This window comes from Oncorhynchus nerka, linkage group LG22 (genome assembly GCF_034236695.1).
Source record: "Oncorhynchus nerka isolate Pitt River linkage group LG22, Oner_Uvic_2.0, whole genome shotgun sequence".
Taxonomy (NCBI): domain Eukaryota; kingdom Metazoa; phylum Chordata; class Actinopteri; order Salmoniformes; family Salmonidae; genus Oncorhynchus; species Oncorhynchus nerka.
In genome coordinates, this window is record NC_088417.1 from 44,390,577 (window position 1) to 44,415,412 (window position 24,836).

Here is a 24,836-nt window from a genome sequence, read left to right on the forward strand (position 1 = left end):
CCTCCATGTGTCACGGTGGGAACTACACATGCGGAGATCAACCGTTCACCTACTCTGCGTCTCACGAAGACACAGAGGTTGGAACAGAAAAATTCAAATTTGGACTCATCAGACGAAAGGACAGATTTCCATCGGTCTAATGACCATTGCTCATGTTTCTTGGCCTTCTTCATTTTGGTGTCCTTTAGTAGTGGTTTCTTTGCAGCAATTTGACCATGAAGGCATGATTCACACAGTCTCCTCTGAACAGCTGATGTTGAAATGTGTCTGTAACTTGAACTCTGTGAAGCATTTTTTTGAGCTGCAATTTCTGAGGCTGGTAACTCTAATGAATTTATCCTCTGCAGCAGAGGCAACTCTGGGTCTTCATGAGAGCCAGTTTCATCATAGCACTTGATGGTTTTTGCGACTGCACTTGAAGAACCTTTCAAAGTTCTTGAAATGTTCCGTATTCACTGACCTTCATGTCTTAAAGTAATGATGGTCTGTAATTTCTCTTTGCTTATTTGGGCTGTTCTTGCCATAATATGGAATTGGTCTTTTACCAAATAGGACTATCTTCTGTATACCACCCCTACCTTGTCACAACACAAGTGATTGCCTCAAATGCATTAAGAAGGAAAGACATTCCACAACTTAACTTTTAACAAGGCACACCTGTTAATTGAAAAACTATTCCAGGTGACTACCTCATGAAGCTGGTTGAGAGAATGCCAAGCGTGTGCAAAGCTGTCATCAAGGCAAAGGGTGGCTACTTATTTAAAATATATTTTGATTTGTTTAACACTTTTTTGCTTACTACATGATTCCATATGTGTTATTTCATAGTTTTGATGTCTTCACTATTATTCTACAATGTAGAAAATAGTACAAATAAAGAAAAACCTTGGAATGAGTAGGTGTTCTAAAGCGTTTGACTGCTACTGTATATCATTATCATCATTAACATCCGCTCCCGCTCTCTGTCTCTGTCAACATAATACAAAATGGGGAAGCTCTTAAAATATGTGCGTGTGTGTGTGTAATAAATGACTTGCATTCTTTGGTTAAGTAATCTACAGGGTGTCAGCTTAGAAGCCAAACTAGAAGGGAGATGCATTGTGGCTGCCCATGTGGACCATGCTCTGCTTTACAGTGCATGCAGTCGGTAGTTGGGGCAGCAGTTATGACGTTTGTTTCTTTGTGCTGGGTGAGTAGTGGTTAATTAACGGATACTTTTACATGTTTCATAAAAGTATGGTGAGGAAGTTGCGCAATGAGTTGTCCTTTCCTCTTCAGCTGTGCAACAATTTTAAAAAATCATTGATAATATGAAAATTAGTGTTACACTTACTATTTCTTTGTTAATTTGTACACTCTCATATTAGCTCTCTATGGAAAAAAAAGCTGACACTGAGCAGAATTAACCGCAATGGTCTTAAGCGCTGAGGAAACCAAAGATAAGACAGGTTTGGCTAAAATTGCAGTCTGTCTATTTAGACTATATTTATGTTTCATCTGCAATATATACTATACCCTCTAGAGGGAGCCAAGAAATTCATACAGAGACTAGTCTAGCACCAGGATGGGCAACTTTGATGGGGGTGGGGGCTGAACTCTGAACTCGTCATGATGGGCCGCAGTGACTTGCGGGTCTGCATACCCACATCCATACCCACACATGCCTTTTGGGGGTCCTAAGCAAAATTTTGTTGCCCCCCTTGTGAGTAAAACATATTCCTTTCATTCAGGAATCATGGTAGCATCCACATTAATGCAGTGGTGGAAAAAGTACCCAATGGTCATACTTGAGTAAAAGTAAAGATACATTAAAAGAAAATGACGGAAGTAAAAGTGAAAGTCACCCAGTAAAATACTACTTGAGTAAAAGACTAAAAGTATTTGGGGTTTTAAGTATGTATCAAAAGTAAATGTAAATCGCTAAAATATACTTATATATCAACATTTTAAGTAAAAGTATGAATCATTTAAAATGTATTATACTAAGCAACCCAGACAGCACAATTTTCTTGTTTTTTTAATTTACCGAGAGCCAGGGGCACACTTCAACAGTCAGACATAATTTACAAACGAAGCATTTGTGTTTAGTGAGTCTGCCAGATCATAGGCAGTAGGGATGTCCAGGGATGTTCTCTTGATAAGTGCATGAATTAGACAATTATCCTGTCCTGCTAAGCATTCAATGTAATACTAGTACTTTTGGGTGTCAGGGAAATGTAAGGAGTAAAAAGTACATTATTTTCTTTAGGAATGTAGTGGACTAAAAGTTGTCAAAAAATATAAATAGTAAAGTAGTAAAAGTTGTCAAAAATATAAATAGTAAAGTATATATACCCCCAAAACGACTTAAGTAGTACTTTAAAGTAATTTTACTTAAGTACTTTACACCACTGCATTAATGTGGAAGGGTTTAGAAACATATTCTATTCTTATTTACAATAAAAGTGACTCCAGAATTACATTATTTACCATTCATTTTTATTGAGCACAAAATACACAACCAAAATGAATTGCAGTTGCATCCAACAAGTTGGTAGAGTCACAAGCTTGATGTATTCATTGCGTGCTAGGAATATGGGACTAAACCCAACATTTGAGTTGTATTACTTGTTAAACAAAATCTCTTTCTCTGAGCAATTGTATTAGAATGAAATAATATAATTTTCCACACAAAATAGCTCAGGATTTGAATGATTTATTTGATACAGCTCATCCTTGTCAAGGGTGTCAATCATTTCAGACCCCACTTTATATCTGTCTCTGCAAGAGTAGGGAGCATCCAAGTTAAAGAACTGAGCCCCATGGGCTGACTTCAGAAATACAACCCTTGGAATTCAGTTCTCAAAGTCAAGAACTCAGGGTGTGTTCAATGCGTTGTTTTACAGATGGATGCACAGCTCATCCCGCCTGTGAAGTGATAAAAGCAAACATAACCTTTTACTGCAGCGGGCTAAATCAGGGATGTAGTCTTAAACAAATCTATACTTTGAAATAAAAGTATACACCGCACACACGTGGAATAAAGTCGGAATAAAGTGACAGAGAGATTGCGTCGTCTGTGGATCTGCTGGGGCGGTATGGGAATTGGAGTGGGTCCAGGTTGTCTGGGATGATGGTGTTGATGTGAGCCGTGACCAGCCTTTCAAAGCATTTCATGGCTACAGATGTGAGCACTATGGGGCGAGAACTCGAGCGGTTTTAAATGAGAAAGGAGACCTTAGTTGTAGCAGGGCCGTGCACAGACCACTCATCATAATATTTAAGAAGGCTAGTTGCAGTGCCTCCTAAAGACATGACTGACATCGGGAAAAGAAGGTAGGCTGATCATTGATGTTGATGATTGATGTAAATCTGCTAGTTAGGTAGCAAATTGCTTTTTGTTTTTTTACTGATTGCAATTTATCTTCAATGCTCTTAAGTAGTAACTTCATAGTATAATATTTATAATCTTCAAACTCATAATATATGGCTGGCTAGTGACTTGTGTGGATAATCTACACTGAACAAAAATGTAAACGTTACATGTAAAGTGTTGGTCCCATTTTTCATGAGCTGAAATAAAGCTTATTTGTCAAATGTTGTGCACAAATTTGTTTACATCCCTGTTAGTGAGAATTTCTCCTCTGCCAAGATAATCCATCCACCAGTGTGGCATATCAAGAAGCTGATTAAACAACATTGTGCTGGGGACAATAAAAGGCCTCTCTAAAATGTACAGTTTGGTCACACAACACAATGCCACAGATGTCTCAAGTTTTGAGGGAGCATGCATTTTGCACGCTTACTGCAGGAATGTCCACCAGAGCCAGATAATCTAATGTTCATGTCTCTACCATAAGCCACCTCCAACATCGTTTTAGAGAATTTGGCAGTATGTCCAACCGGCCTCACAACCACAGACCATGTGTAACTTCACCAGCCCAGGACCTCCACATCCGTGAGACCAGCCACCCAGACAGCTGATGAAACTGGGTTTGCACAACAGAAGAATTTATGTGTCTTTGTGCCTCTCTCTGCAGCGCATAGGCTATCAGCCAACCTTACCGAATGTTGATTATGATGTAAATCAAGTGTTATCAAGTGTTAATCAAATGTTATGCTGCTCTGGCAGGACTGTTGATATTTAAACTACATTTACATTTACATTTAAGTCATTTAGCAGACGCTCTTATCCAGAGCGACTTACAAATTGGTGCATTCACCTTATGACATCCAGTGGAGCAGCCACTTTACAATAGTGCATCTAAATCTTTTAAGGGGGGGGAGTGAGAAGGATTACTTTATCCTATCCTAGGTATTCCTTAAAGAGGTGGGGTTTCAGGTGTCTCCGGAAGGTGGTGATTGACTCCGCTGTCCTGGCGTCGTGAGGGAGTTTGTTCCACCATTGGGGGGCCAGAGCAGCGAACAGTTTTGACTGGGCTGAGCGGGAACTGTACTTCCTCAGTGGTAGGGAGGCGAGCAGGCCAGAGGTGGATGAACGCAGTGCCCTTGTTTGGGTGTAGGGCCTGATCAGAGCCTGGAGGTACTGAGGTGCCGTTCCCCTCACAGCTCCGTAGGCAAGCACCATGGTCTTGTAGCGGATGCGAGCTTCAACTGGAAGCCAGTGGAGAGAGCGGAGGAGCGGGGTGACGTGAGAGAACTTGGGAAGGTTGAACACCAGACGGGCTGCGGCGTTCTGGATGAGTTGTAGGGGTTTAATGGCACAGGCAGGGAGCCCAGCCAACAGCGAGTTGCAGTAATCCAGACGGGAGATGACAAGTGCCTGGATTAGGACCTGCGCCGCTTCCTGTGTGAGGCAGGGTCGTACTCTGCGGATGTTGTCGAGCATGAACCTACAGGAACGGGCCACCGCCTTGATGTTAGGTAGCTTGCTACACACACACACTCGACCGGTGACCGCATCTCAAGGAATGCATCTTTGGAAACCAGACGTGAGCAATCTCCATACAGGCATAGCCGCGGGAAGATGTTTGGGGGGGCTGGTTACAATAATAGGCGTATAATTAGCAAGAATCGTGCAAGCCAACAGGCAGGCCACAAACACGCAAATAACGGCGCAGTACAACGTTGGTGTGCAGAACGGCATCTCGGAATGCATAACTCGTCAGTCCTAGTCACAGAGGGGCTATTGCAGCCAAAGCGGGTCCCACTCCCATCAGCTAAAAACAAGAAGAAGCAGCTCCAGTGGACATGCGATCACCAACACTGGACAATTGAGGAGTGGATAAACATTGCCTGGCCCGACGAATCCTGGTTCCTGTTGCATCATGCTGATGGCAGAGTCAGGATTTGGAGTAAGCAGCATGAGGCGGTGGTGTAATGGTGTGGGGAATGTTTTCCTGGCACACATTAGGTCCTTTGATACCAATTGAGCAACGTTTGAACTACACACCTTGTAGAATCCATACCCTGAAGAATTCAGGCTGTTATGGAAGCAAAGGGGGGTCGCGACCTGGTACTAGATGTGTGTACCTAATAAACTGGTCACTGAAAACTGGTCACAGAAACTCCCCTGATTATCCTTTATTACATTATTGTAGTCTATGCATATTATAAGGTATCACGTATTGCACTTCAACATTTTAGGGAGATGGGTCCTAATGTTAAAATAGTCTATTATATTAAAATAGTCTAAACTATTAAATGCTGTAAAGTCACCTCTTAATGCATTCTGCACAAATTAATCTGTTGATTTAAATAGGCCCATAAGAATAAAATAACCAAACAATTGAATCATTACAGTTACAAATGTGCCAACTTAAACCATTCTAATGTATGTCTGTAGCCCAGGGCTTTCTCATTAGTTAGTCACTTTCCTTTTGTACTTACCATTTCCTTTTGTACTTCTTTAGTTTTTCTTTCTCTGGCTTCATCATCATTAGTACGAATCATTTTTTGTTCCAGTGCTGTCAGCATCACGACCGTGCCACTGCTGAATCATTCCGCGGTGCTGTTTGGGTAAAGAGGGGCACTAGGAGAACATTAGCCGCCTAAACCTCACAGCTTTCATGATGGGCCTCAAATAGCGGTATATAAGGGAAGCATGGCTGCTCATTTACATAGGCGTATATTCCATTTAACAGGCAGCGTACACATATAGTCACGGAAACTCCCCTTTTTTTTGTATCCCATTGCACACAGAGAGATTGCAAAACTCTGTGACAATGCATCATGACGCATGCATGGGCATATCCAAATAGAACACCATGTGTTGGTTAATTGCAAGCATTCTCAATCATTTGCAACATCGGACAAATAGCAATGTTTCTTTTTTAATTTTCATGTTCATGCAGACATACAGGACCGTGGGTTTCAACCAATGACGCATTGGTTACAACCGATATCTGTTTAGGAAAACCCCAAACCAGAGCAGATACAGCGTTTCCGCTCTGTAAACTCCGTGGGTTGCAACGGGGAAATACTAAAACCTGGTAGGCATACCAACCACCATAAACCATCATCTATTTAGATCTCGTCTTCACGGATGTTGTTGTCCATTAGAGTTTATCATTTTTAAATCAAGGTTAGTCTTGATCAACATATTTCCAACCAAATATATACATTTAGCACAACAACAGCAATGATTGCTTTATTGTGTGAAACTTATAGTATTGATCAACATATTTCCAAACAAATTAATTAATTTAGCACGACAACAATAATTATTGGTTTTGTGTGTGTATGCACGTGGAGGTGTGGGTGTGTATCTGTGAGTGGTGTAAAGTACTTAAGTAAAACTACTTTAAAGTCCTACATAAGTAGTTTTTTGGGGTAGCTGTACTTTACACAACTTTTACACCACTACATCCCATAACTTTTTACTCCTTATACATTTTCCCTGACACCCAATGCTTAACAGGACAGGAAAAGTTTCTAATTCACAAACTTATCAAGAGAAAATCCCTGGTCATCTGGCAGACTCAATAAACACAAATGATTCATTTGTAAACTATATCTGAGTGTTGAACTGTGCCCCTGGCTATCAGTAAATTTAAAAAACAAGAAAATCGTGTTGTCTGGTTTGCTGAATATAATACATTGTAAGTGATTTATACTTTTACTTTTAATACTTAAATACATTTGAAACCAAAAACTTTTACTCAAGTAGTATTTTACTGGGTGACTTTCACTTTTACTTGAGTCATTTTCTTTTAAGGTATCTTTACTTTTAGTCAAGTATGAAAATTGGGTACTTTTTCCACCACTAGTATCTGTGTCTCTCTGTGTGTGTGTGTGTGTGTGTGTGTGGGTGTGTGTGCACGCACGTGTGTGTGCACGCACATGTGGCTGCATGTCAGTGTGTGTGCATCCCTTTCATATTTATCCACGTTTTTCTTTATATCTGAAAGGTATTGCCGGTATCAAAGCCAAAACCTGTATTTCCGCCAAACAACCTCGTAATAATTTCGGTAAAGTTCTTCCAACTTAGTCCGAGAGCATCTGATCGTCGCAGTGGTGGCATAGGTCTACTCATTTCTACTAAGTTTTCTCCCTCTCTCAACTGTCCATCTCTTCATTTGAATTCCATGCTGTCACTGTCACTTGTCCACTCAAGCTTAAAATGGTCATCTATCACCAACCAGGTGCCCTTGGAGAGTTGCTCAATGAGCTTGACACATTGATAAGCTAATTTTCTGACGATGGCTAGGCGTTCTTAATACTTGGCAACTTCAACCTCATGACGTCTGCCTTCAATGAATTTCTTTCCAACTTTCTCTCCCCTAACCACCCAATCCCCTCCAACTCACAAGGCAGGCAATACACTTGACATCATCTTTACTAGAGGCTGCTCGCCTACTAATCTCACTGCAACCCCCTCCAGGTCTTTGATCACTACTTTGTTTCCTTTTCTGTCTCCCTTTCCTCCAACCCTAACCACTCAGCCCCTACCCAAATGGTCATGCGAGGTTGCAATGTTTGCTCTCTCACTCCAACTACTCTCTCTTCTATTAAATCCTCCTTTCTGGTAAATCCTTCTCCCTCCCGTCTTCTGATTCTGCCTCTTCGACCCTACTCTCCTCCCTTTCCGCATCCTATGACTCGCACTGTCCCTTTTCCGCTGAGCCCTCCCCTCCTGCTACGTGGCTGACTCATTGCGAGCTTACAGACAGGGCTGCGGGCAGCTGAGCGAAAATGGAGGAAAATTAAACTTCCAGAGGACCTATTATCCTTTCACTCTCTCCACTCTACCTTCTCTTCCTCTGTCTCCGCTGCTAAAGCTTCTGCCTCTAACCCTAGGAAACTATTTTCCACCATCTCTTCCCTCCTTAATCCCTCCCTCTCTGCAGACGACTTTGAAAAAAAGGTTGACGACATCCGCTACTCATTCACTACCCTACGCCTTGACCTCTTTTTCCCCTCTCTCTCCAGATGACATCCTGCGAATAGAGAGGTCTGGCCACCTGACAACCTGCCCGCTCGACTCCATCCCCTCCTCCCTTCTCCAGACCATCTCTGGAGACCTTTTCCCATTCCTCACTTCCCTCATCAACTCATCCCTGACCACTGGCTGCGTGGACCACATCTGACTTAAAAATGGACCGAGTTGCTCTCCTCCTTAAGAAACCATCACTTGACTCATCTGACGTCAAAAACTATATACCTGTATCCCTTCTTTCTTTTCTTTCTAAAACACTTGAGCATGCTGCCTCTGATCAACTTTCTCATTATCTCTCTCAGAACAATCTTCTTGATCCCTAACCAGTCAGGCTTCACGACAGGTCACTCAACCAAGACTACTCTTCTATGTCACGGAGGCTCTCCGCACTGCCAAAGCTGACTCTCTCCTCTGTTCTCATCCTCCTAGATCTATCCACTGCCTCCCAGGGATGGGTGTCTCAGGCTCTGCACACTCTTGGATTGCATCCTACATGGTAGGCCGCTCCGACCAAGTGACTTGGAGAGGATCTGTGTCTGCACCACGTACTCTCACTGGTGTCCCCCAGGGTTCGGTTCTAGGCCCTCTCCTCTTCTCTCTATACACCAAGTCACTCAGCTCCATCATATCCTCACATGGGCTGTCCTATCATTACCATGCGGATGACACTCAACTACTTTTCTCCCCCCCGCGCCCCACCCTCCTGACACCCAGGTGGCGACACGCATATCTGCATGCCTGGTAGATATCTCAACTTGGATGTCGGCCCACCACCTTAAGCTCAACAAGACGGACCTGCTCTTCCTCCTGGGGAAGGCCTGCCCACTCAAAGACCTCTCCATCATGGTTGACAACTCCACAGTGTCACCCTCCCTGAGTGCAAAGAACCTTGGCGTGACCCTGGACAGCACCCTGTCGTTCTCTGCAAACATCAAAGCAGTGATCCGCTCTTGCAGGTTCATGCTCTACAACATCCATAGAGTACGACCCTACCTCACACAGGAAGCGGAACAGATCCTAATCAAGGCACCTGTCCTCTTCTGTCTGGACTACTGCAACTCACTGTTGGCTGGGCTTGCCGCTTGTGCCATCAAACCCCTGCAATGAATCCAGAAAGCTTTAGCCAGCCTGGTTTTCAGCCTGGTTTTCAACCTTCCCAAGTTCTTTCATGTCACCCCGATCCTCCGCACACTGGCTTCCAGTCGAAGCTCACATCCACTACAAGACCATGGTGCTTACCTACGGAACAGCAAGAGGAACTGCCCCTCCCTACCTTCAGGCTATGCTCAAACCCTACACCCAATCCTACACCTCGGATTTGGTCCAGACCAAAAATCAATGTCCTTGGATGTAGAAATCAAGGCCAGTCTGTCTGTGTGGGACATTGAAATCAAGGCCGGTCCAGACTGCACTAACAAAAAAGATGTCCAAAAGACCTTGCCGTCAATAAGTGTTTAGTGGAAAACAACATATGGTGCAAAATGTCCTTGCACAGTACCTGTGAATATCCCTCCCTGAAACCATTGAGATTGGGTCCTGTTGACCTTGTGATATCAAGACGTGTGTGACGGGGAGAATCATGCATGTCTTGCAATGTGAGGTACTACATAAGATCACACAGCTGCCATCTCCTCCCACACAGACAGACAACTTGATCAGAGAGCATGCTACTCTGCCAAGGGCCCACTTTTACCTCACAGACGTATTTCAAACAGGAGAGGCACACACCCTCTTTACCCCAAATGGCTGATTGGTAGTTCTTGTCCCTTTTGCACCCTACATTTCATCGGAAAATAACATTGAAATGTCTAGATATTGAACTGATTGTTTTTTAAAGGTATGCTTAAAATCTGAAATATTTACATTTGTTCAATGGTCATTTTTTAAATTAAAGATGTAATTTATATGCAGTGGAAGTGAAAGAACTAAGAAGCCTTTTGTGTAGTTGTATGTGTTTTACTGTAAACCTGTTTGAACAAGCAAACCTTTATCATTTAATAAACCTCGATACAAATAACCAAGCAAATAAACAAACATACCTTCTCCCCCAAAAAATATGGACCACATCCCCAAACACTTCTTCAAAACAGCATGGTCACAAAATGGTTGCTCTCACACAAAAGACTAGTAAAAGCAACGACCCCACACAGCCTATAAACACAGAACCTCCCCTGAAAGCTTTCACCTGTTCTGGGATTTATACATTCTACCGGTTCACCACTATTTACACAGGAAACACTGTCCAAAACTAAGGTTACTAGAAATTATTTATATGTACACTAGATGACTGTTAAGGGGTGCTGTGTTGAAGCCACCGCATCTCCAGGTTGGCACTCCCCACGTTGTAAAAATATTTTGGAAGCTATAGAAATGAATTCACTAATGTCAACATTCGTTTTGTTACATTTATTCTATTACAGTCATCTTAATGCATACTTTTAAATTATATTATGTAAGCTAAACATAATATATATATATATATAAACATCTTAAAGTATATTTTTTATTACTAATGTTACTGTCCCCACTACAACAATTCAGGGTGTATATGCATCACTTGATACTAGCACTTCCCGTGACGGATAAATAATTGTGTATTTATCTCATAACAATGGTATCCTGGTTCAAATCCCAGCATTTGATTGATCCTTTTATTTCAATGAGCACAAAGGAAAACTCGGATTAGATTATACTCATTCAGTTCAATTTTCTTCCCGATGCTGAAGAAGAGGGTGGGGATGCCAAGGATGCTCTCGTGCAATGCCATTTGTCGAGCTAACAGCCTTTTCCCGATCACGTGGTAATGTTGCCGGATATTGATCCACATCTTGCCAACGGTAAACCCATTCATAATCGTTAAAAAAAAAAAAATCTCAAAATTTCACATACTTTACATGTGTTATTCTATTACGGGGATAATCATATAGTGCCTCATTCGTTTACGATTGATACCTAATTTCATTCGCTATTGGCGGATTTGGGCGACAGACAACACATGCAGTGACTCGCTTGGCTATCGCATCACAGTTCTAGCATCCATTCCTGCATCATGCACTGGTGTCTTCCTTTCCGATTTCTTCTAACATTACTATCGTCAATCTTGGCACTAGGAGACTCTGGATCTGCACAACTTGATGGTACTCCACCTTCAAAAATAGGTAAAGTAGCTAGCTCTATTTTGTCTAGCTAACGTAAGTTAGCTATAGTTTTGCGGACATGTGTGGCTTGCAGTGCTGCTAACGTTAGCTAGCTGGGTTTGCTAGCTAACTAATGATAAATTAGCCTAGTAGCTTTCAGGGGGCTATTCAGCCACAGAGAAATGGAGTAGCTACCAAAACTGCCATGTAAATTCCCTGGTTGGGGATGACTTGTTTTTTTGACAGATCATTAAATTGTAGCATACTGATGTGTTTCTTCTGATGTCCGCAGCCATTGTAGGCGCTGGGATAGGCGGGACCGCCACAGCGCATTTTCTAAGGCAGCACTTCGGGCCAGAAGTGCACATTGATGTGTTCGAGAAGGGAACAGTCGGAGGGCGCCTGGCCACAGTCACCGTGAACCATCAGGACTATGAGTCCGGGGGCTCCATTATCCACTCCCTAAACCTACACATGCAGGACTTTGTCAAGCAACTGGGTGGGTACATCGCTGTCCCGTTCATAGATGGTACATTTTAGTAGTAGTACCACCGCTTTTATCTGTCCAGATCCCTCTGAGAAAGTACAAGTGAAGACCACAAAGACAAAAAGGTGTTCTGTTCATTGCCATTACATGCACACCAAAGCAGAGGAGAAACTGAGGGTTGTAGGATAATCTTCCATACCCGTAGGCTTACTGCTTTGCTGGTAACTACAGGATGCTGTTCCACCCATCACACTATTCTATTTTTGTTGCAGGTCTTAAGTATCGTAAGAATGTGGCAGGGAAGACGGCTGTGTTTAACGGGGAAGAGTTCATCCTGGAGGAGACTGACTGGTACCTGCTGGATCTGTTCCGCCTGTGGTGGCGCTATGGCATCAGCTTCATCCGCCTGCAGATGTGGGTGGAGGAGATCATGGAGAAGTTCATGAGGTGAGCGGCAGCAGGGGAAGAGAGCTCAGACAAGACAGACAGGGGAAATCCTTCTCACTGTAAATTGGTTTACTCTTGATTTCAGAGCGCTGTCAAGCTATTCAACATGCCTTACATCCCCTATACAATCTGTCTCTCTCCTTTCTGTGTCTATGTGTTCAGGATTTATAAGTACCAGGCCCATGGCTATGCCTTCAGTTCAGTGGAGGAGCTGCTGCACTCTCTGGGCGGGTCAGGGTTCCTGAATATGACTCGCTGCTCTCTCTCTGAGTCTCTGCTGGAGCTGGGGGTGTCACAACGCTTCATTGACGAAGTCATCGCCCCCGTCATGAGGGTCAATTACGGACAGAATATCAGCATCCCAGCTTTTGTCGGTAGGAACTAAGGCCAGGAGGATACCAGTATCGCGATACTCATTAGCATCGTGGCAAGGAAACAAAACACAAAGTGGATTTAACTTCAGCCCTAATGTTGGAATGTTGAAAACAAACATCCAAGCTATACCACACAATATTCTACATACAGCAGGTTTTTAAAGGACCGAAGAGTAAGGTCTGCTTTGTGTTTTCATTTTTGCCATGGGAAAAAATATAGCGATAATGGTGTCGTCGCAGCCTTCGTAGAAACTCGAAGACCATTTGTAGTTGTTGTGTGCCGTTCAGGTCATAACGTTCTGCCAGTCTACCACTACAGTTGCTCATCATGTTCACATGTTTTAATCTGTGTTATAGGTGCCGTGTCATTGGCAGGTGCACAGGCCAACCTGTGGGCAGTGGAGGGAGGGAACAAGCTGGTTTGCTCTGGGCTGTTAAAACTGGCTAAGGCCAACGTTATCCAGGCCCAGGTCACAACCATCTCCCCCCATGCAGCTGGTAAGTGACTAAACATAGAATTATGTTTATAACATAGCATTAACCAAGGTGAACTGGCATGTTTTGCAAAACTGTGTTTTAGCACATATTTGTAAGTCGCTCTGGATAAGAGCGTCTGCTAAATGACTTAAATGTAAATGTAAATATTAATTTACTTGCTCTAATCCCATTATTTCTTTACCTGAATTGAAGGAGAGTCTACCCAGTACCAGCTCAACTATGCCACTCTGACTGAGAAAGGATCTGAGTTCTATGACATTGTGGTGGTGGCGACTCCCCTGCAGTCCAGTGTGGGCTCAGGTATCTCCTTCCAGGGCTTTGAGCCTCAGCTGCCTGATATTGCTGGTTCCTACCACCACACAGTGGCCTCCATCGTTCACGGCTACCTCAACTGCTCCTACTTTGGCATCCCAGACCCCAAGCTCTTCCCCTTTGCTAGTGTTCTCACCACAGACTCACCAGGACTCTTCTTCAACAGTGCTGCTAGCATCTGTCCCGTCAACATCAGCACTGGATTCCGCCGCAAGCAGCCCCAGGAGGCTGGTGTTTACAAGGTATTCTCCCCCCAACCCTTAGATAAGCCAGCGCTGAAGACACTGTTCAGGTCCTACTACTCTGTGCAGGTGACAGACTGGCAGGCTTATCCACGTTACGGGAGCACCCAGGAGCTGCCGCCAGTTATCCTTCACGAGAGCCTGTACTACCTCAATGGCATCGAGTGGGCTGGCAGCGCCATGGAAATGAGCTCAGTGGCAGCCAAAAACATTGCTCTGCTGGCCTACCACCGCTGGAGCAGGCAGCTGGAGATGGTCGACCAGAAAGACCTGATGCACAAGATCAAGACTGAGCTGTGACACGCCAACTCCGCAGACTCAGGCTCCGCCGGCTAGCTGCGGGGATTGTTTCTATGGAACCTTGCTGAAAGATGTTGTAGCATGATGCCTAACCCTAAGGAATTGTTTTTTATTAAGTTACTGCTGCTGGCTGCAATGCAAAATAAAAACATGTTTTAATTTAATGCCACGTTGCATTCCATGGAAAGTGGCTCATTCTCAGCTGTTTGACTTGATATTTCATGGGGTGGCAGGGTAGCCTAGTGGTTAGAGCGTTGGACTAGTAACCGGAAGGTTGCAAATTCAAATCCCCGGGCTGACAAGGTACAAATCTGTCGTTCTACCCCTGAACAGGCAATTATAACCCACTGTTCCTAGGCCGTCATTGAAAATAAGAATTTGTTCTTAACTGACTTGCCTAGTTAAATAAAGGTCAAGTTAAATATGTAAATAATATGGACTTTATTCAAGCATTCTGATAAACAAATACAATATTGTTAGAATTGATTTACTTAACTAAACTACTGTCAATAATGCACTGATTAAAGGCCAGTTTTAATAATTGCTTTTATTTCTTCATGAGTTCAAGTAATAACAAACTGATTGTACACATGTGTTTGCCTGATAAGAAATTAAAATGGTTCTTAATTGTTTTGCTCTGTCATGTGTTATCCTTTTTAAATGCTCAGTGTCATCTTTACTTCTGTTTTTTTTTCCCGATTCACTTTCTGATGCACCATATTGCACCATATGGCAATCTAGTTTTAAACTGAGTTTAAAAATGGAACTTCTCTCTGGAAGCAGCTTCTGCTGTTGCTACAGTCATCAACGCTTGAAGCCTGTTGCATAGTTGTATCTCTGCTGCATAGTGACAAATTGGAACATTGTTATCTCTAATGACAAATATAATACTCCTAACTGCATTATTTACACATTACTACAATGTATCAACAATAGGCTACATTATGCATTATGATTCTTGACATAGGCACTTTCATCACGTGACCTGGCTTCCTGATTTGTCTGTAGCTCTCAGAGATATTGTAAATCTCGTGAAGTTAGTCTAATGTAGTTTTAAAACCACATTCTTAATTTAACAAACAAATCTTGGCTTTTGCCATTCCTATGGTTGTACTGTATTTACACTGTTTTGGTCATTTGTTGAAGGGGTGGTACAATGGTTTAATCTCAAGGGACCAAACCGAATGTCTAGCCTCTAGTATGGCAGAATTCCTTTTCTAGGTTGCAGGAAATGTAAATTAGTTGACAATGACAAATAGTCTTGGCTAACTAGGATTCTATTGCATTTTTAAAATAAATGTAAGTTATTTTTTAAAGTTATTGTTATGGGCGACTTTTTGATTATGTGGTTTTAATCTTCACTTCCATTGCATTACTGTTTGAATGGCCATGTCTGTGTTTCAAAGGGTCATCATTGTCTTGCTAGTATGGACTGCAGTTTGCTGATACTTGTAAGTATAACCATGTGACAATTCATGGAGGCTTTGCTGTGTATCAACTTGTGTGTTGAAATATTGAAATATTTCAACACACAAAAATATTTTGAAGAGCAGTGACAGACAAGCATACAGTGCCTTCAGAAAGTATTCTTAACCCTTATCCCTTGATTCCATCTTTTGTTGTGTTACAGCCTGAATTCAAAATAGATTAAAACAAAAAAAATCCCACCCCATCTACACCCTATACTGACAAAGTGAAAAGAGGTTTTTAGAAAGGTTTGCAAATGTATTGAAAATTAAATACAGAAATATATAATTTACAAATTGTATTCACACCTCTTCGCTATGACACTCCAATTGAGCTCAGGTGCATACAATTTCCTTTGATCATCGCTACATGATGTCGCTACAACTTGATTGGAGTCCACCTTGGGCCAATTCAATTGTTTGGACATGATTTAGAAAGAAACACCTGTCTATATACAGTAAGGTCCCACAGTTGACAGTGCATGTCGGAAAGTGTAATGTTTTCATACTACAGAATAGTAGGCTGAAACACAGCCAATACAATAGGTGGCGGCATGCACCTATAATATTTGTTTGCGGACTGCCATAAAACCAAAGAAGAAAAATAAGAAGTGCATGTCAGAGCAGAAACTATGCAAGCAAGCAAGAAGGACCTTGGTCAGGGAGTTGACCAAGAACCCAATGACCACTGAAATGGTAGAACCTGCCAGAAGGACAACAGTCTTCACAGCTCTTCACCAATCTGGGCTTTATGGGAGAGTGGCCAGACGGAAGCCACTCATGAGAAAAAGGCACATGAGGGCATTCCTGGAGTTTGAAAAAATGCACGTGAAAGATGGAGCATAAAGCAAAAGATTCTGGTCTGATGAGACAAAAATGTAACTCTTTGGTCTGGAGAAAACCAGGCACAGCTCATCACCCGTCTGACACCATCCCTACCGTGAAGCAAAGTGGTGGCAGTATCATGCTATGGGGATATTTTTAGGCGGCAGGAACGGGGAAACTGGTAAGGATAGAGGGAACAATGAATGGAATCAAATACAGGCACATCCTTGATGAGAACCTGCTTCAGAGTGCAAACGACCTTAGACCGGGGTGGTAATTTGATGTACGTTCCAACAGGACAATGACCCCAAGCATACAGCCAAAGCATCACTGGAATGGCTTCAGAACAAGAATGTAAAAGCCATTGAGTGGCCCAGCCAAAGCCCAGACTGGAATCCCATTGAAAATCTGTGGAAAGACTTGAAGAATTCTGTTCACTTGCCACTCCCTATCTAACTTAAAAGAGCTTGAGAAAATCTGCAAGGAAGAATGGGAGTAAATCCCCAAATCCAGATGTGCATACCCAAGATGACTCAAAGTTGTAATCACCGCCAATGGTGCTTCTACAAAGTATAGACTCAGGGGTGTGAATACTATTTCTGTATTTCATTTTCAATACATTTGAAAACATTTCTAAACATGTTTTCACTTTTTCATTATGGGGTATTGTGTGCGGATGGGTGAAGGGGGGAATCAATTTAATACATTTTGAATACACAACTAAATGTGGACTAAGTTAAGGGGTATGAATACTTTCTGAAGGTGTGCAATATTGTTCCACTTGTATGCATTAAGAGGCAGTAAATACCAGATATCATGTGTTCATTGGTTCACGTTTTAGTAATTTATCAGACGCTCTTATCCAGAGCGACTTACAGGAGCAATTGGGTTTAAGGGCCTTGCTCAAGGGCACAGATTTTTCACCTAGTCTGCTCTAGATTTTAATCAGCAACATTTTGGTTACTGGCCCAACGCTCTTTAACCACTAGGCTACTTGTCACCCATAGCTCTGCCAAGAATGCGAAAGAAACAGAATAGTCTTTTGTATACAAGTGTGTGTGAGAAACTAGTGTGATTCACAAGAGGATCAAACTGGGGACCTTTGTCCTGAAACTGTGAGGAAATGCAATGAGCTCAGTAAGCCACATATTTGTTACAAATCCCCTTCTTTATTTGGGGGTCTGTTCAACTTGCGCAACAAGGTAGTACTTATGAGTACCTGTTCACTGTGCCTGTTTGGCCTGTATTCATATTTTACAGATATCACCACTTAAACCTTGTAGCCTAATGAAACCACTCTTGCCAGTTATCAGTGTTTTGATGGATAAGTAAGGGTCTCTGTGCTTCCGAAACAAATGCCAGAGAGTGGGCTTTTAGTTGCTCTCTCTCTCTCCCCTGGCAACTATGACAGCTGGACTGATTATAGTACAGTAAGATTCATGCAGGTGGACCCAGGAAACACAAGAAACAAACGGCAGCCAGTTCTCTTCACTTTGGATTGTCTGATGCATCTATTTAACTAGAAAAACGTTGATAAATATTGAGCTGTGTGTTACTGAGCCTTGTGTTAATGAACCAGCTGACAGCAGCAGCTGACCACAACATTGAAGGCAAATGTAGAAAACAAGCACAGTGCATTGTCTCCTCAATAACATTTGGGGAATTCATAAAAAAATGAAACCTTTATTTAACTAGGAAAGTCAGTTAAGAACAAATTCTTATTTTCAATGACGGCCTAGGAACAGTGGGTTAACTGCCTTGTTCAGGGGCAGAATGACAGATTTGTACCTTGTCAGCTCGGGGATTTGATCTTGCAATCTTTTGGTTACTAGTCCAATGCTCTAACCACTAGGCTACCTGCTGCCCTATTATAATGAAGAGAGGTTGGTTTGCTGAACAACCTATTTGATCCCAAATTGTTTATCACGCCATAGTACAAACTATTATAGTATGTTGATCATTTGTTTTTAATCAATGGAACAAAAATGATCCACATTCTAGCTTTGGTCATATTAAAGATGAATTCAATACAAAGGTGATAAGAGTGCTTGAAGCAGATCGGGAGAGTACATTATGAATAAGATAATTGAATTGACTCAATGTTATCATAATGTGTTTTTCATCATCCCTGTTCTTCCACAACTGGTTGACAGCTATTCTCTCCCAGCTGAATCCACTGTTTGAACCTGCATTGAGTAATGACACCATTTGGTACATGTGACTCCACTGGCCCTGACTCTGTCCTCAACTCTGCCCTCAACCCTGCCCTCAATGACTGAGAAAGGCCTAGGAGGATCAAGAACAAAGGCATCCTAAACCTGTCAACCATTTAGCTTTTCTAAACTTTAAACCTGTCACTTGGTTTACTTAAGATAATAAGGTAATGAATATACTGCAATGGCTTGCAAGATGGAACTCTGCTCAGCCTGTAAGTCACTCAGCAGCATCTAGTGATGCTGTTTTGGAATCTACACGTGTGTAGGAATCTGAAAACGAGGAGGCAAGTAGTTGAGATACAAAGTGTCATTCAAAGTGAAAGTGTATTCATTTTATTTCTTACTGCTGAGTAATAGTCTCTTCTACAGAGAGAGCGAGAGAGTGAGCTGGCTTGTGTCCTGGGAGCGCAGGCAGATCTAAGCAGGATGTGCACTACAGAGTTCTCCAGACTAGCCCTGAGTTCAGACCCTCCCACAGATGGAATCCTTGGCTTAGTTTATATTTATTTTTAATAACCGACATAGTTACTATCCCTTTTTGGGAAAATGCTTTTTGAATATATGATATAGGACTTTTAGTCATGGTTGAACACACATTACCTTGTTCATCCAACAGATTTAAGTTTTTCTCAGAACTCATGTTGTATTGTGTAATTATTTGACCAAACTTGTCTGTTACAATGAATATGTGTAGTTGCCACAAAAACCACTTTGTGATGTTTTTTTGTGCTGTATGTTTTTGGGGACCTCCTATGTAGAAACACAACGTGCCCAAGCACTTCCTGTAAGGCAGTATGGGAGACTGGGGCTAAATGTAACACTTTTTGCATTTTGCTTATTTATGAAAAGATTGTTTGAGTTAGATTAATAATATACATACAAACAGGGTTGGATAGGTTACTTTCTAAATGCAATCCGTTACAGTTACTAGTTACCTGTCCAAAATTGTAATCAGTAAATTAACTTTTGGATTACCCAAACTGATTACATTCAGTTACTTTTCGATTACTTTCCCCTTAAGAAGCATTAGAAGAAGTCAAAAATGTACAGTACCAGTCAAAGGTTTGGACACACCTACTCATTCAAGGGTTTTTCTTTATTTTACTATTTTCTACATTGTAGAATAATAGTGAAGACATCAACACTATGAAATAGCACATGTAGAATCACGTAGTAAGCAAAAAAGTGTTAAACAAATCAAAATATATTTTACATTTGAGATTTTTCAAAGTAGCCACCCTTTGCCCTGATGACAGCTTTGCACACTCTTGGCATTCTCTCAACCAGCTTCATGAAGAATGCTTTTCCAACAGTCTTGAAGGAGTTCCCACATATGCTGAGCACTTGTTGGTTGCTTTTCCTTCACTCTGTGGTCAAACTCATCCCAAACCATCTCAATTGGGTAGAGGTCAGGTGATTATGGATGCCAGGTCATCTGATGCAGCACTCCGTCACTCTCCTTCTTGGTCAAATAGCCCTTACACAGCCTGGAGGTGTGTTGAGTCATTGTCCTGTTGAAAAACAAATGATAGTTCCACTAAGCGCAAACCAGATGGGATGGCGTATCGCTGCAGAATGATGTGGTAGCCATGCTGGTTAAGTGTGCCTTGAATTCTAAATAAATTACTGACATTGTCACCAGCAAAGCACCTCCACACCGTCACACCTCCTCGTTCATGCTTCATGGTGGGAACCACACATGCGAAGATCATCCGTTCACCTACTCTGTGTCTCACAAAGACACAGTTGGAACCAAACATCTCAAATTTGGACCGGTCTAATGTCCATTGCTCATGTTTCTTGGCCCAAGCAATTCTCTTCTTCTTATTGGTGTCCTTTAGTAGTGGTTTCTTTGCCGCAATTCGACCATGTAGACCTCATTCACGCAGTCTCCTCTGAACAGTTGATGTTGAGATGTGTCTGTTACTTGAACTCTGTGAAGCATTTACTTGGGCTGCAATTTCTGAGGCTGGTAACTCTAACAAACGTATCCTCTGCAGCAGAGGTAACTCTGGGTCTTCCTCTCATGTGGCGGTCCTCATGAGAGCCAGTTTCATCATAGTGCTGGATGGTTTTTGCGACTGCACCTGAAGAAAATATCAAAGTTCTTGACATTTTCCGGATTGACTGACTTTCAAGTCTTAAAGTAATGACGGACTGTCGTTTCTCTTTGCTTATTTGAGCTGTTCTTGCCATAATATGGACTTGGTCTTTTACCAAATAGGGCTATCTTCTGTATACCAACCCATACATTGTCACAACACAACTGATTGGCTCAAACACATTAAGAAGGACAGATCGGCCATTTAAATCTATCAGCATGAATTAGATTTAGCAATAAAAGCCCAATTTGTATTCCATAAACTAGGATCCGCACTTTGCAACTGTTGCAAGACGTCATTTTCCACTGGCTGTCCACTGGTTTAAAAGACAATGACTGACAGGCAGCTTAAACTTCTTGAATTCAAACATTATTGGGTTCAAATACACATTTGGATTTGTATCCACAACAACCACACTCCGTAAGGCGCAAATAGCTAAATAAAAGAGCAGCAGTGTGATTCGCATCAACTCGCTATTTAGACATCAATAATAAGTGATAGCCGTATCCCCGTAGATTACACCACTGTTGTCATCCTTACCTCCAAGCGTTTGTTCAAGTTGGACAATCTTTGGATGCCGACAGCAGTCACACCATTGGAAGACATACCTTGGACTGAAGTCTACAAAAGCCTATTCATGCGCTTTTCCCGGGATCGATCAAACACATTTGGTGTGTCATCATAGTGGTCTTTCACTTGCGGTCAGCCTCGCTCAGGTGGAACAAATTTACATTTTCACCTTTTTTAATGCAGATTTCAATGTCATTGAGAAAACAGAGAAGTGTCAAATATTTTTTCCTGCAAACTTCCTTTCTGAATATCAAAGTAATACTCGAAGTAATCATCTAGTTTTTTTTTGCTGGTAACGTAACGTATTACAGTCTCGTTTTTGTAATCCCTTACATGTCATCCCTTACATGTAATCCCCAACCGTGCATACAAACAACATACATGTTAGACCATTAGACACTGTAACTACTTTTCTAGGACATACCAGTTGTTTATAATTCAACCAAGAGTGGCTGAAGTGAAATGTTACTATTGTTAAATGTAACAGGCTGCAATATTAAATGTAATACCATCTTCAACGGTAAAAAAATGTATGACTTGAAACTGATATTTGGATGAAAACACACAAAACTAATAACAACAAAAAATGTTGATCTTTTAGGCATTGACCGAAAACGGAGTAGCGAAAATGTTAATACTTCACTTTAGGCCTAAAATGTATTTATGGGTACTCCTAAAAACTTCTCAGCTATGTAAAGACACTAGTCAAGCATTAGCAAATTGAATAACAGCTTTCTAGGTGGGTTCTTATTTTAATTATTATAATTATAATTATAATTGTTATATAGCGAGCCATGTCATAGTGGAATACTCTGCCACCAGAGGTTACTCAGGTCACTCGGGCAAAAAGAAAGTTTAGCTTTAAAAAGCAGATTTAAAAAACATATTGTATCACAGCGCCCCTCTCTTAAGATCATATTTAACTGTATATAATACTATGAATATGCACATATGAATAGTGTGTAAATAGAATTCCAATATATAACTTTCCCGGTTTATAACTGTTTTGTACCTCTTTGTCATGTATTTGTATGTTTTATGTGAAGTTAACCTAGTCTGTGTGATTTTCCCCAAGAGGTAACAATAGTCAAATCACAGTACATAAGAGATAGTATTATGACAGATCCAATCAAAGATGGTATTTATAGTCTTTAATTTGTGAACCCTTAGGAAACACGACTTGGGTTTCTTGCCAAATAATTGTAACCTAGGGCTTTTGTAAAAAAATATTATAAAAATGTCTGGATAACTGTGTGCTATGCCATCCATGGTGTGCAGTAGCATACTGTTAGGTATGTACAATGTTTTGGGTCAATCCTAAAGCCCTGCTGCGATTGGTCCGTGAAGGACCACATGACTAGCAAGTCACGCGCTTTCCAGGAACCCGTCAGGAAGAAGATAAACAAAACAAATGCAAGAGGAAGGCAGCGTGGACTCCATTGAAATGGCTTTATTATTGCTCAGATAGGATTAAACACGAAGCGAAACACGACACCAAACTTTCACATGGGGTTTCTAACGGTGAGTTGAACGTTTTTCAAACCATTTGAAAACTTTGCATCATGTTTTTTCGCTGGATGCTTCTCACCTCTTGGTAAGCTAACGTTAGCTAGTTGTATCTGCTGCTGTGAGAGGGGCGGGACGGAGGCCATACTGTAGTTGGTAGGGAACTAGATTTAGCTTGTTTCGTGTGAAATTCTGGTGAACTAAAACCGCTTACTTATTAAAAAAATGGAATCACGAATAGGTACTATATGTGCAGGAGCATTGTAGCTCGTTATAAGAGCTTCATTTTACAAAATATTTTTGGGGATGTTTACAAGATTAAAAGTGTAAACTTGATTAATCATGACGATGTTGAAGCCAGGTGCTGCCAATCAGGCATTCCCCAATTAATACATGTATTGGTCAACTAAAAATCAACACACATCCAAATCCTTTCAGCCCCCCCTCCCCTCCCCTCCTCCCCTCCCCTCCTCCCCTCCCCTCCCCTCCTCCCCTCCCTCAACCACAGCCAGTGTGCTGATAGAGAGAGATCGAGAACATTCTAGGTAAACTGAGTAGAGAAAAAAAATACAACAGTTGACAGATTGGTTTTTCGGGGATTTGAAGGCGTCAACTAGTCCGGACAGTCGTCAATGCTTAGCGAGCTACTTTTGTTCAGTTACCGAGTTCTCCGTGTCGTGTTTTTATGTTGACTATATGACAAAGCTAGACATGCGTGTCTTCTGTAAGATTATAATAAGAGGATAACATAGACTTCTGTAAAATTATCCCCTATGCGAATTCTACGTGTCATGGGGTCATTTTGCATGTATTTAATTAGTTATTTAGGCCACACAAACGATGCTTTGAATTGTTTTTTTTCTGTCTCAACCTAGTTATATTGAGATGGGCTGTGTTTTTCTCTGAAGTATCTCCTACGATTGACATAAATGTGGACCATTCGCGCATATTTTAAGGCGGGCTATGACTGCATTTTGACCAATAGGACTGTAAGATTGCGTGGGCGTTGGCCCAAGTAGGACGTTGGTTTGACGTTGCATTTGTTTGTGTCAGGGTCCGTAGAGTGTTAGTGGGTCAGCCTACATTTTATTTTAAATTCAGTTGATTATTTATTGTAGTTTTTACGGTTTATTTATCTACTAGCCTGTATATTATATATATATTTGGCCATATGCCTCTCTGAAAGTCAGATTTTGCCGAGGTATTCATTATGCTATGTAGCTAGGTCCTCATCGCCTGTAACGCTTGACAGCAATCGGGGCTTTAATCTAGTTTATAGGTGATAATGTGAATACTTTAAACTTTTTTCTGCGTATGTGATCGATTTGCCGCCATAAACTTAGGGGTGGCCAGCGTTACAAATTAGATGCAGAATGCGATGCGTGCTGAGAATACCACACACATTTTTGCTTTGGATCTTTGCTCACCTTTAACATTACCTTCAATATTAGCAAAATAATATGGAACTTGGACATACTTAGCAGTGCTAGATCTATATATTTTTTTGTGCACGGCAAAGGGGCACAGGGGAGGACCCTGTGTGTCTAGAATACTCCTATCCTGGCATAATTTTTATTTATTTTTTAAAACATATTTCAATATGCTTATATCAAATACACTTTTATTAGTCACATGCACTGAATACAACAAGTGTAGACCTTACAGTGAAATGGTTACTTACGAGCCCCTAACCAACAATGCGGTTAAAAATATATATGAATATAATATATTAATAATATTGCCTAAGAAATAAAGAGCAGCGGTAAAATAACAATAGCAAGACTATACAGGGGGGGGGGGGGTACCGGTACAGAATCAATGTGTGAGGGCACTGGTTAGTTGAGGTAATGTCTACATGTAGGTAGTTATTAAAGTGATGATGATAACAACAGAGAGTAGCATAGGTGTAAATGCATAGGTGCAATGCAAATAGTCTATTGTGATCGGTTCTTCCTGTTGACAACCAAAGCCACAATC

General features: G+C 41.5%; 2 protein-coding genes across 4 annotated transcripts in view; both read left to right on the top strand.

The window, feature by feature from the left end:
- Window positions 1-11,179: 11,179 nt before the first annotated feature.
- On the top strand, window positions 11,180-14,806 carry LOC115104619 (prenylcysteine oxidase-like). The gene is made up of 6 exons (XM_029625976.2): window positions 11,180-11,535; window positions 11,807-12,013; window positions 12,274-12,448; window positions 12,611-12,822; window positions 13,180-13,320; window positions 13,513-14,806. Exons 1-6 carry the CDS (start codon window positions 11,427-11,429, stop codon window positions 14,172-14,174), a joined length of 1,506 nt encoding a protein of 501 aa, XP_029481836.2. The 5' UTR covers window positions 11,180-11,426; the 3' UTR covers window positions 14,175-14,806.
- Window positions 14,807-22,760: 7,954 nt separating this feature from the next.
- The window catches only part of LOC115105238 (CREB3 regulatory factor-like), a 30,690-nt gene continuing 28,614 nt past the window's right edge, over window positions 22,761-24,836 (top strand). For all 3 annotated transcript variants that reach the window (XM_029627008.2, XM_029627009.2, XM_029627010.2), the window contains exon 1: window positions 22,761-22,874. The gene's annotated coding sequence lies outside the window, so the exon portion shown is untranslated. The remainder of the gene's footprint in view (window positions 22,875-24,836) is intronic.